At 39.3% G+C, this 12703-nt stretch overlaps 2 protein-coding genes across 2 annotated transcripts; both read right to left on the bottom strand.

The window, feature by feature from the left end:
* Nucleotides 1-3977: 3977 nt before the first annotated feature.
* LOC140983881 (uncharacterized) lies at nt 3978-4295 on the bottom strand. The gene has a single exon (XM_073451036.1). The coding sequence runs from the start codon at nt 4293-4295 to the stop codon at nt 3978-3980; it is 318 nt and encodes a 105-aa protein (XP_073307137.1).
* A 212-nt stretch (nt 4296-4507) lies between these two features.
* LOC140983880 (uncharacterized) lies at nt 4508-7548 on the bottom strand. The gene is made up of 6 exons (XM_073451035.1): nt 7185-7548; nt 6576-7072; nt 5979-6383; nt 5661-5797; nt 5285-5561; nt 4508-5170 (listed from the first exon to the last, which is right to left on the bottom strand). The coding sequence occupies exons 1-6, from the start codon at nt 7546-7548 to the stop codon at nt 4508-4510; spliced, it is 2343 nt and encodes a 780-aa protein (XP_073307136.1).
* Between the last annotated feature and the right edge of the window lie 5155 nt (nt 7549-12703).

Genomic DNA, 12703 nt, shown 5'->3' with positions numbered 1-12703 from the left:
TTAGCATAAAATTATCCAACATTTTACTAAACCTAAAAATAACATTTGAAAAGTATAGCACATACTATAACCTCTCAAAAACCATTCATAAACATAAATCAATAGTCGTAAAATATCTTTTAACATAAATCATAACCATAAACTAGTGCAGAAAGCTAGCGTCGGTCCTCGGGTTATGTGCACCTTCAGTCCAGCAAAGTCAACCATCAAGACCTCCCTAAACATTATTATCATAATCACCTACATCAATTACATCTAGTGAGTCTAAAGACTCAACACACCATAAACTTGATAACAAGTACTACTTATACAGATCACATGCAACAGTGAAAAATACTTGTGCTTAAAATATCATTTTCGTGAAGATGCGTAAACTTTAAACGTGATCATTTTCGTAAACATTTTCATGATGCATAAACTTTAAATATAAACCAGTTCGTAAACATTTTCATAAAAATTTTCATAAGCTTTTGCATTAACGTTTTCATATCATCATAAACATATTCATATTCATATCATCATCAACATATACGTATTCATATTATCATCAACATATATGAATTCCTTTTTCCTTTCTTTGAATTCAGATCGTTAATTGTGACTTTCGTGTTCGTTTATGTCTACGTGTTAGGCGATGGATCCATCTACATGTAACCACAGTACTGGGTGGCGGGGATACCAGCAACACTCTCACCGGTCAACTGAGCCTTGGCCTATCCTCATAATATGATAATACGATCGTCGGGGCTCCCTCGAGGGCCTTCTCCCATAGACGGGCTACCTCTGGGGCCTTCTCCCATGAATGGGCTACCTCTGGGGCCTTCTCCCGTAAATGGGCTCCCTCTAGGGCCTTCTCCCTTCACGACATCCTCATTCATGTCATCATATCATCATATTCGTATCAATGGACATAAGATCGTCGGGCTCCCATTAGGACCATAACCGTTACGATATCTCTAACATATCATCGTATTAGTCACAATTACTTCACTTCCTTCAACGCTTCATATTCTCATCACTTTATAAAATTTAAGCACGCATATACGTTTATCTTTTAAACCAATCATGCAACATATCTTTTAACGTTTTCGTTTTATCATTAAAACCCATAAATATAATAAATAATAACATATTAAATCATAAAATCCATAAACATTTTAAAAATACATTTTTAACATATTAAAAATCCGTAAACATTTAAAATAAACATTTTAACTTATAAAAATAAAAAAAAAAGCCATAAACTTCTTAAAATCATCATTTTAACATATTAAATCATAAACATTTAAAATAAACATTTTGATATAAAAATCCTTAAACATATAAAATTCTATAAACATTTAAAATAATCATTTTAACATATAAAATTCCATAACCATTGAAAATAATCATATTAAGATATAAAATAGCATTCAGGACACTGCCATGACGTTTACTAATTTCTATGTGTAAAAAGACCGTTTTACTCCTGGACGTAAAATTTCACGTTTTTGACATTTTCTTAATTTCATTGACTCTAACATGTCCCAAATAATTATTTAAGCTTACATGAATTTACTCATATTTTTATTTAGCTTAAATCGAGGACTTTTAATTTAATCTTTAGATGTGACGTATTAATGCGTTTTAATCCTGAATTAAACCAAACCTTAATAAAAAAATTCTCAAATTAAAAACTTAGACTTTTAATAATTATTTGAGCTTAAATATAATTTTTCATAATTTTATTATGCTTAAATCTAGGCGTTTTCCGATTCGTTTTTAAACTTAGACGTACAACTCGGTTTTAACTCGTATTGACTCGTAAGTTTCCCAAACTTTACCAAATTTAAACGAAAGCTTAATAGCACCTAACTAATCCTTATTCCACCCAAAACAAGCCAACTAAGTCCTTTAAACATGCCCCTACCAGCTACTGAATTTCGGTACAAGGAATCCCAGTTCTAATAGAATTTGAACTCCTCCTACTTCGGCTCCAGCCCTTAATCACTTGGTCCAGACCCTGGTCGACCCTCCTAGGACCTTACCCGACCCCTCTAGGATCCTCTTAGCCCAGCCCCCTTGGCCCATGCACGACAACGCACGGGCTTCTACTCCACGCACACAGCCGCGCTAGGAAGCTCCCAAGCTGCGTTCAGCTCTCCTCCATCCCTTACCAGCTTCGTGTGGACCGTCTTGGCTCAAGGCTATGACCGTCAAGAACCCAGCCCTTCACCTAGAAAGATCCCCGCGCAGTCTCCTCTCTTGAACCACCCAAACTCGAGTCCTATTCCCATTAAACTCTCGACCATGTGCTGTGTGCAACTATCCTGATCCAGCCCTCATTCCAGCCTTTGTGCAACCTGTATAGGACCCTGGCACCACCCTCCTAAGCCACTTGGACTTGCCCTGGACAGCAGCAAGCCGCCGCAAGCCCTAGTGAACCCTAGCCCCGAAGAGTCCTTGTAACACAAGGATTCTAATTCCCGTCTCCCTTGTCCCATGGTGATGTCCAGCCCTTAAACCTTGATCTAAGTACCCTTAAGCACTCTTAAACTCCTCCTTTTGGTGCCCATATGATGGCAGCCCCTTCATGCAATCATATTTTAAGCTTTGGAACAAAAATTCATACCTTAATCATATAAGAATGCATAAAAACAAATTTATTCAATAAGGGATCATGTTTTCATACAAAAGTAATTCTAAACAATAGTATGGTGTGATAGATGAGAAAAGAAAGATTTATGGCGTGCCTTTGCGTATTTTACGCACGAAAACGATGCGGCAATGCGACAAACGACGACATCGACACCTAGGCTAAATTTTTCATTGAAGTTTTTTATGATTTTCTCTCAATATTTGGTGTGTGCCGTGTAAAAGCTGGTGGGGGAGAGTTTTGATTTGTTGGGAGAGTTTATGAGAGTGGGGCGTGGGGTTGAATGGGGTTTAGGGTAGGTTTTTTGAATAATATATATTTAATTACATTTTAATCAAGCTTAGACCCATTAGGAGGTTAATTAGGACCATTAGTGCTTAATTAAATATTTAAAAATAATTTTTCTTGAATAAATTTGTGAATTTATTAGCCGGATTTGCAAAACGTTCGTATTTTTGTTGAAAATTCAACACCGATAAAAATTACGTTCCAACGTATAAAATCACCTCAAAAATCCTTATTTTCAAAAATATTAAAAAGCATCAATCATTTTTTAAATAATTAAAAATAACTATTTAATAAAAACATTTTCTATTTTTCAGCCCTCGGTCTCCGTTCCTCGATCGCAACTAGAATAATCTTTAAAAAAATATTTTAATGCAGCCATGTAGAAAAATATATTTTAAGCATGTCAACATGCACAATATAATTAATTCATGCAATTAAAACATTTAATTAAAATACACCAAGAATTTAATAACTTATATGCATGTGGTTCACGTGGACCTTTAAATTTTCGAGGCGTTACACCCGAGCCAGGGTACGGAGCCCTAGGCTTTATTAATAACCAGGGTACGGAGCCCTGGGCCAGGGATCAGGTCCCAGGACTTGGGAATAGTCGAGGTGCGAAGCCTCGAGCCAGGGTACGGAGCCCTAGGCCAGGAATCAGGTCTTGGGACTTATAGATTAACTGGGGCGTTGTACCTCCCGGGTTTAGGTATAATATTCATACACTTTCTGAGAAGAAAAGAACTTTCATTGTATCCTCAAACGATAATTACATCTTTTAAGCATAATACTTTTTCAAATGAAATACATTCCAGGGGCGCTTGAGAGAGTGTCATTGAGCATCCTCCAAATAAAAAGCTCCCGAGCTAACCTTCTGGGTTATTTTGAAAGGTCCTCCTCACCGAGCTTCCAATTTGCTGACCTCTCCGGCTGGATTGACTTTCTTCATAACTAGATCTCCTACTTGAAAATCTCGAATTCAGACTCGCTTGTTGTATGATTTTTTAACCCGGCCTCGGTAAGCTTCCATTCGAATCATAGCCCTCTCTCTATTCTATTCCTCCAGATCCAACTCCATTGCCCAACTCGGATCATTGTCATCCGGGTACGTTTCTACCCAGGCGGAAGATTGCCCAATTTCAACAGGAAGAACTGCTTCAGAACCATATACCAGATTAAAAGGAGTCTCTTGAGTAGGTGCTCGCGGAGTACTCCTGTATGCCCATAGAACACTAGGCAGCTCCTCCACCCATTCTTTTCCTTTTCCCTGCATCCTTTTTTTCAAAGAATGAACAATAATTCTATTTACGATATCTGTTTGACCATTTGCTTGAGGGTAAGCAACAGAAGTGAAAGACTGAGTAATCTTCATTTCCTGGAACCAGGACGTGATTTATCTTCCTTGAAACTGCCTTCCATTGTCTGAAATTAGTCTCCTAGGAACCCCAAACTAGCATACAAGATTCTTCCATAGAAACATCAAAACTTCTTTCTCAGTAATCCTAGCCAGAGGCTTGGCCTCAACCCACTTGGAGAAATAATCTACTGCCAGCAATATGAATCTCTTTTGAGCTCGGGCAGTTATTAAGGTTCCCATAATATCCATGCCCCATTGATCAAAATGACAAGATGCCCAAATGGGGGCTTCATAAGAGTGGCTGGATTGTGCTGAAAATTATAATGATGTTGACAACCAACACATGCCCGGACCACTCGAGCTGAGTCTTGGCTTATATTAGGCCACAAAAATCCAGCAAGAATTGCCTTCTGGGCCGACGCTATTCCACCGAGATGCTCTCCGTAACATCTTTCATGAATTTCCCGGAGGACATAATCCACATCTCCCAGATATAAGATTTTCAACAGAGGTCCTTGATATGATCTCCTGTATAAGATATTATTTAAAAGAACAAACCTAGGAGCTTGTCTTTTAATCTTCTGAGCTTGCGCTCTATCTTCAGGCAGTTCATTGTGAACAATGAACTTGATCAGCAGTGTCATCCAAGAATCCTCTGGTACAGGCAACATCTTCTCATCCATGGAAAGAATTAGCCGGGTAACATGCAATACTTCTCGAGTTTTGACTTCTGATAAAGTGGCGGTCATTTTGGCTAAAGCATCTGCTTCCCCATTCTCATCCCGAGGGATTTGCTCAATACTCCAATCCACAAAAGATTCGGCATGGGCTTTTATGAGCTTTAAATATTTTAGCATCATGTCATCCTTAGCCTCATAAACACCTTTTATCTGTTGTGCAACTAATTGCGGATCAGGGTATAAAATGATCCGGGAGGCTCCGAACTCTCGGGCAGCTCGAATGCCGGCTAGAACAGCCTCATATTATGCTTCATTATTGGTCACCCGAGAATCAATTCTTAGAGCCAATTTAATCTTCTCTCCCGGGGGAGCTATTATCACCACTCCTATTCCAAATCCAGGGAGACTTGATGCCCTATCCACAAATACTCTCCACACCTCTTCCATGTTAGGCTGAACCATCTCAGACGAGAAATCTGACAAGGCATGTGCTTTTATAGCAACCTGGGGTTTGTACTCAATGTCATACTCTACCAATTCAACTGTCCATTTGATCATTCTTCGTGATACCTCCGAGTGAGTCATAATCCTTTCAAGAAGACTATTAGTAAGTACAATAATTTGATGCGATAGAAAATAAGGCCGCAATTTTCAGACTTTCATAACCAAGGCAAGGGCTATTTTCTCCACTTCGCTGTACCGGAGCTCGGGTCCTCGAAGAGCATGACTGACATAATAGACAGGCCTTTGATCAATACCTTCTTCCCGTATAAGCACTGAGCTGACAGCATATTCTGTTGTAGATAAGTAAACAAATAAATTTTCCCCAGGCTCAGGCTTCACCAAGACATGAAGTTCAACCAAACGGCTCTTAAGATCTCTGAATGCCTACTCTCATCTATCATCCCAACCAAACTTTTGTGCCTTCCTGAGGATCTGAAAAAAAAAGATAGCTCCTATGTGCAGACTTGGAGATGAATCGGGATAAAGCAGTGATTCTCCCGGTTATCTTTTGTACTTCTCGGACGGATCGAGAAGATGGCATGTCTAGCACTGCCTTGACTTTTTTAGGATTCACTTCGATCCCCCAGTCAGTCAACCCAAAACCCAAAAATTTACCACTCTTCACGCTAAATATACACTTAGCTGGGTTTAGCTTGATCCCATAATGAGTGAGAGTGGCAAAATTATCCTCCAAAACAATAATAAAGCTAGAAATCTCTCTAGACTTGCCCAATATATCATCAACATATACTTCCACGTTCCTCCCCAATTGCATCTCAAATACTATGTTCATCAGACGCTGATACGTGGCTCCAGCATTCTTTAGTCCGAAGGACATAACAACACAGCAAAAGGTACCCCCTAAAGTAATGAAACTGGCTTTGTCCTGATCGACCTTAGTGAGGGTGATTTGATGGTACTAATGGTAAGCATCCATAAAGCTAAGAAATTCATACCCCGAAGTAGAATCCACCAATTGATCAATCCTGGGAAGAGGATAGTGATCTTTTGGGCAGGCTTTGTTAAGATCTCAGAAGTCCATGCACATCCTCCATTTTCCTGCAGCTTTAGGAACTAATACTATATTCGAAAGCCATGTAAGAAATTGTACCTCTCGAATATGGTCAGCCTTCAATAGCTCACGGACTTGCATATCAATTATTGTATCCTTTTCTGGCCCAAAATGTCTTTTCTTTTGCTTAACTGGATGAGACCCTGGAATGATATTTAAGCTATGCTCAGCCATCTGGGGTGAGATACCAGTTAGTTCCTGTTGAGACCAAGCAAAAACATCGATATTAGTTTTCAAACAATTCAATAGATTGACCCGAGTGGTCGAGTCAAGATCTCGGGCCACTCGGATCTCTTTCCCAGGCTCAATCTCCATCCTCTCCTGCTCCTGTTCTGCTACGAAATGTACTTCTCTTTTTTCGACTATCCTCTCCACATCATTATGAGACTTTCCCTTATCCTCCCTCCTTACTCTCTTTCGATCCACCCTGACCGTTTCCACATAACATTTTCGGGAAGAATTTTGATCTCCCGATCCTCTCCCACTTGACTTCCGACTGGAAATTTTATCTTCTGGTGGTACGTGGATGCGACAGCCTTTAATTCATTCATGGTCGGTCGGCCTAGAATAATATTATACGATGAGGGTGCATCCACTACTGTGAAAGTAGTCATAACTGTTTTCCTTAAACCCCCCCCCCCCTAGTACCAAGGGTTAAAGGAAAAATAATCTCTCCTTCGGGGTACACAGCATGACCCGCAAAGCCAAAAAGAGTTGTCTCAACCGACTCCAACTGATACCCTTGCAAATCCATCTGCACTAGGGCTTCCTTGAAATTGACATTCACAGAGCTTCCTGAGTCAACAAAGACCCTCATGATGTCATAATTAGCTACCCGGGCTTGGATAACAAGGGCATCATTATGAGGAAGGCTGACACCCTTGAGATCCTCCGGGCCAAAACTGATAACTGCTTCACTCCTCCTCACTCCTTCCACTTCCATACAATATCTCCTACTCCTTGACTTCCTCGCCCGATTTGAATCCCCATCATTAGATCCTCCAGAGATCATTTTAATCACTCCCAAGACAGGGGGTGAGGCTTTTTCCTCTCGGGCTCCTGATTTCTGCTTCCCCTAGGGGCCTCTCTGGAATCCTCCCGAGCATGGGTCCTGACTGCCGAGTTGTCCAAGGTGGCAATCTTGGCTTCTTGATTGATTATTATATCCAAGGACAACAGGCGGGACATAATTTCTTTTCAGTGTCCGGCATTCTTCTGTATTATGGGAACATACTTTATGAAGGGTACAATATCCCCTTCTCGGACCTATTAAATTGTTGAGGGGGAGGGGGGGCATGTCCCTGCTACACTCTTGGACATCCTGGACCCGGGCGATTTTTAAGGGCACATGATGAGAAAAATGCCCGGAGTTACCCCTTCCCTATCCTCGCTCCTCGGGTTTAGGCACCCGATCACACCTCTCTCTCTCTTCAAAGCCTCCCTCTTCTATTTCTGCGCCTCTTCCATATTGATGTACTTTTCTGCCGGGCCAACAGATCTTCGAAATCCCCGGGCACTTTCTTGGTAACCAATCGAAAAAGTTCCCCTTCCCTTAGGCCCTAAGTAAATGCAGTAATTTTTGTCTCGAGGGCACAAGAGAGGACATCCAGAGCGACTCGGTTGAACCTCTGTATATAAGCCCTCAAACTCTCTTCCTGCCTTTGCTTTACTTCAAAAATACTGAAGGCCGTTTTCTTGTATTTCTTGCTGCTACTGAAGTGGTACAAAAATATCTTCTGGAAATCCTCAAAGGATTGTATACTTTGATGGGCCAGTCCCTCAAACCATCTCTAGGCTGAGTCAACCAAAGTGGTTAGGAACACTTTGCACTTAATCTTGTCAGCAAAACAGTGCAACATGGCCATGTTTTCAAACCGGGCCAAATGCTCCTCAGGGTCAGGACTGCCATCACAGTCCTTGATTTTTGCATATTTAAAATGCCCGGACAGAGGTTCCCGGACTATGGAATCCATAAAAGGGCATCCTTTAGTGATTATCCGAGCGCGATTCTGACTTTCCATTTTCCCCTCTAGAATCCTCATCTTCTCCCTCAATTCTTCCAACTCCTCGGCCACAGTAGGAGACTTAGAACCGGCACTAGACTTTCATTCCTCCATCCTCACTTCCTCTTCCTTCACTTCTTGCTCACGCTCCTGCTACCCTCCAGGTTGTGTAGCATGATGAGAAGGGGCCCTTCTTGCTACGGCCTTCTCTACTGCCTCGGATATAATCCGAACAAAATCCTCCGGGGACAAAGTAATAAAAGGTGGAGGTTCTGTGGATGGAAGACCACCTTGTCTAGAGATAAGTACATTATCTCCAGGAACCCCGGAAGTGTCTTTATTTGTCTTCTTGTACGAACATGTCTTCTTCTTGAGCTCAATTTCCCACAGACGGCGCCAATGATATGATCCGCGTGAATAGGGTGAGCTGGGTCGGCTATCTACGGAATCTGATAAATAATGAAGGGAAAATGAGCAAGGGAATATATCTTTTGGAGAAGATATATCTCTGTAATATGGCTTCAGTTGCAATAAAGACCTGCAAACCAGGAAAGGAACTCGTGAATGGGCGCCGGAGGGGTGTCCGGCATGGCCACTCTGATACTTAAGTCAGCAGGTTGATGATGAAGGATAAAGGGCTATATATGTGAAGATATACGTGAGTGTTAAAATGTTCCGAATCAGAATCCCTCAAATGTAAAATATATCTACTATTTATTGGAGGATATCTTATGATTACCTTGTTTTCAGTGCCCATTTACTAATGATAGCAAGATGACTGCCCATACCCTGCTTCTGACAACTTCTATGACACGCTAACTCCTCCAGCTCTGACAGTAATGATTGCCAAACATAAGGTAGCCCATATTGGTGCACTCGAGTAAAGTGCTATTTTCGAGGTAGCCCGAGTAGAAAGCTTCCCGAGTAACTTGCATGAGAGCTCGGGCTCCTGGTAGCCCAGGGAGAAGATGTCATGGGCGTCCTCCTGTCCAACTTATGAAGAATTCATCTTGCTTACTGACTCTGGTTTGGGCTATCCATGTAATATCCTGGGTCATCCATGACCCGACTCTTTTATGGGTATCACCAATTTTTATTATTTTTTATTTCATCGAAATACTGATATAATATCAGATATCTCACTAGTGTCTAATATCATAACAGTAATGATCAACATCATGGAAACAATATATTTTCATGTTATATCAGTATCCGATAAAAAGAAACTAACTTATTGTACTAATGTCTAATTTTGATTAATTAGAAGACCAAAAATAATAAATGGCAATTCACTTTGCTATTTTATGTAATATTATATTGGTTCCTATTAATTGTTTAATTGGTCCATTTTTAATATGGAATTATTAATAATTACGAAATATGCTTGTCAAATTAAAATTAAGTACCTACAAAAATTAGATGAAACTGTTTAAATAATATTAGGATTGAAAAAAAAAAATTTAAGAGGAGATGAATAAAATTTTTCAAATTAATTTGATAAATTGGATAACTCAAATTGTGTGAGTAACTCAAGTTGATATTTCAATCAAAACTAAGTACAAGAGCAATTGCAGAGAAATATCTCGAAATACAAAGTGAATATTAAATACTCAGATCAGATTGGATAAAATAAAGAATTTAAGTAATCGTCGCTGGTCTCCTTTCCTCAATCCCGCATCAGATAATCGCCTGAAACATGAAACTCAAGGAAATATTTTAACGTGCATCACATAAACATAAATAATTTAAAATAATGCATTTTCATAAAACCTGCATCTCAAAAAATCATTTTAAAAATTAAATAAATGATTTAACAATTAAATAAATGCATGGGTTTTACGTGTACTGATTTTGGGCTCTACACACACAAACGTACCACTACTCAAATACAGTCTTGCACAAAGACAATAAACTCGTGTATGTAGTATTTGACACATAGACATTAAAGAAGTGTTGGGTGGAAGGTGCTGCCTTCAGTCTAGAGTAGGAGTTCAGTTAGGCAGTAGTGTAAGTTCTAAGCTGTGTAGGAGTTATACAATCAATTGTATAAATCTAAATCTTCTAGTGTATCCTACCCGTGGAGGTAGAAGACGTGACGTAGAAACAGTTGAAGTCTCCGAACACCCATAAACATATCTTGTGTATTTAACTGATCAACTATTGTTTTCAAACTAACTGGATTAGCAAGAATATCCATCAGTTCAGTTGTCACCATAACTGAATTAGTGAATGCAAAAAATAATCTACCCCTTTTGCGTTATTCAGTTGCACAGTATATAAAATATATCAGTTTCCTTAACGAAAGATTACTTCGAGTGTTTTTCGCTTGGTTTATAACCAAACTCGATCTAATTCATCGGTGTAAACATTCTTAGAACACGAGCTACTGCAGTTCTTGGAGAATATTGTGTTTGAAGCATCTTTGGTGCCCAGCACATGATCCAACAAGTGGTATCAGAGCTAGTTGTTCCAAGAAGGACATTTGAAAACTGATATTTTAAAATTTGTTTTAAATTTGTATTTAAAATGGATTTCAAAATTCTCTTAAAAATTTTATATGAGTTTACTGGGAGTAAAGAGAAGGTCTTGGCTGAACAGCAATCGTTACGGCCACTTCTCTAAACTCCTTAACTTGAGTTTCTTAGCTGCTTGTAAGGTTTTGAGGTCTACTGACAACAGTTCAGCTAAACTGCTCTACGTACAAGGTCTCAGCTGCCTTTCTATCAGTCCAACTGATCAACAGACGAACCCAACTACCAGCTGAAACTGATGATTTAAGTGGAGCTGAATCATCAGCAGTACAGCCGCTTAACTACCTTATCAGATCAAAGTAGATGTTCAATGCAGTTCAGCATCAGTTGAGTCCAGTTCTGAGTCAGCTCGATCAGTTAAACTGCACAAAGATCAAGTTCAAGTCAAATTAGTTGCTCTTCTGGCAAAGGGGCTCAAAATCGCTGCAGCATTCAAAGCATTCAAGGCGACCAGTTGTTAGTATATTCAGTTCTAATATGTGTAAACTAACTGATACTTGATGTTATTGAAATTCTGCTATTGTAGTGACAATTTCCCTTACATTTGCTGGTGTACGTAAATGAATGATGCAAAGAACGCTTATTTGATTAAATAAACATCATATTAATCCAGTTAGCCTTCATATAACTGAACTGTTATTTTAAGATTTGTTGCCTAAACTGCTTGAGTTTTGTTAAAACTTCTTTAATCGCGTAATCGATTATATTTTTAAGGGAGAGTTTTTAAATCAGTTTCTGAGAGGGGGCTTCTCTTTAAAATCATCCCTTAAACTGAAAAATTGTTATTAAAATTTTCTTTAATTAAGTTGTTGAGAGGGGAGTTTGTTCTTTTCGATAAATTGATTTTAACCTGTTATCCCTCAAACTGAAATTTTCTGTTATTTTGTTTTTGATTCTCACAAAGGGGGAGAATCAGTTATGTTTTAAAATTTAGTTGTATATTTTAGTTTGCTTTAAACTGTTCAAGTTTTGTGAGCATCAAAAAGGGGGAGATTGTTGGAACATTTCATGTTCGCAATCTTTACTTGATTTTGATGTTAACAAAACTTATTATTGTGTTTCTAATAATCTACCTTAATTGCGCAGAAAACTGGAATAAAAATAATCAGTTGACAGACCAAACTGAAGACTATCGGATACGCCAACTGAGCGCACCAACTGATCTTATGAACTGAATGAAATCCAACTGATGTATCTTAAATCAGTTCAACTAACTAACCAGCTGAAAAGTAGTTCAGCAGGAAACCTTTAGAAGCCCGGCCAGCTGATTAAGTGTTCAACTGATAAAGATCCCAGCTGATCAGTTCAACTGAACCAGTGAAATCAGTTCAGCTGACGAGCCAACTGATTTCATCTCTTCAACTGCAGACCAGTTCAACTAACCAGTTCAGAAATTCAGTCAGGAGCAATCAGTTGCGGAACATGACAGTCAACATTATTGGAATCCAGCTGTGTGCAAAGGTACATAAGCTTTTGTCCAGTCAAAGGACAATAATGGACCGAGCAGCAAAGCTTAACGACAAATTTTTCAAGAAGAGATGTCGGAAAAAGACGAGACACAAACTTCAAGGAATGCATTCAAGATGCAACGGTCACATACGCTGAGTCTTGGTATACGGTCATCTTGCTGATA

Source organism: Primulina huaijiensis, chromosome 9 (assembly GCF_012295235.1).
Source record: "Primulina huaijiensis isolate GDHJ02 chromosome 9, ASM1229523v2, whole genome shotgun sequence".
Lineage (NCBI taxonomy): Eukaryota > Viridiplantae > Streptophyta > Magnoliopsida > Lamiales > Gesneriaceae > Primulina > Primulina huaijiensis.
Note: the sequence above shows the minus strand (reverse complement) of the source record. Positions and strands in the feature narration are given on the sequence as shown.

What these genes read in the sequence shown, in the direction of transcription:
- LOC140983881 (XM_073451036.1), bottom strand. Translation starts at nt 4,295, where the DNA reads ATGAAGATTACTCAGTCTTTCACTTCTGTTGCTTACCCTCAAGCAAAT.
- LOC140983880 (XM_073451035.1), bottom strand. Translation starts at nt 7,548, where the DNA reads ATGATCTCTGGAGGATCTAATGATGGGGATTCAAATCGGGCGAGGAAG. An exon ending in AGGCTGACCATATTCGAGAG is followed by an intron (nt 6,384 to 6,575) that starts GTACAATTTCTT and finishes GCTTACCATTAG; the next exon opens with TACCATCAAATCACCCTCAC. An exon ending in CTCTAAGAATTGATTCTCGG is followed by an intron (nt 5,171 to 5,284) that starts GTGACCAATAAT and finishes GTTGCACAACAG; the next exon opens with ATAAAAGGTGTTTATGAGGC.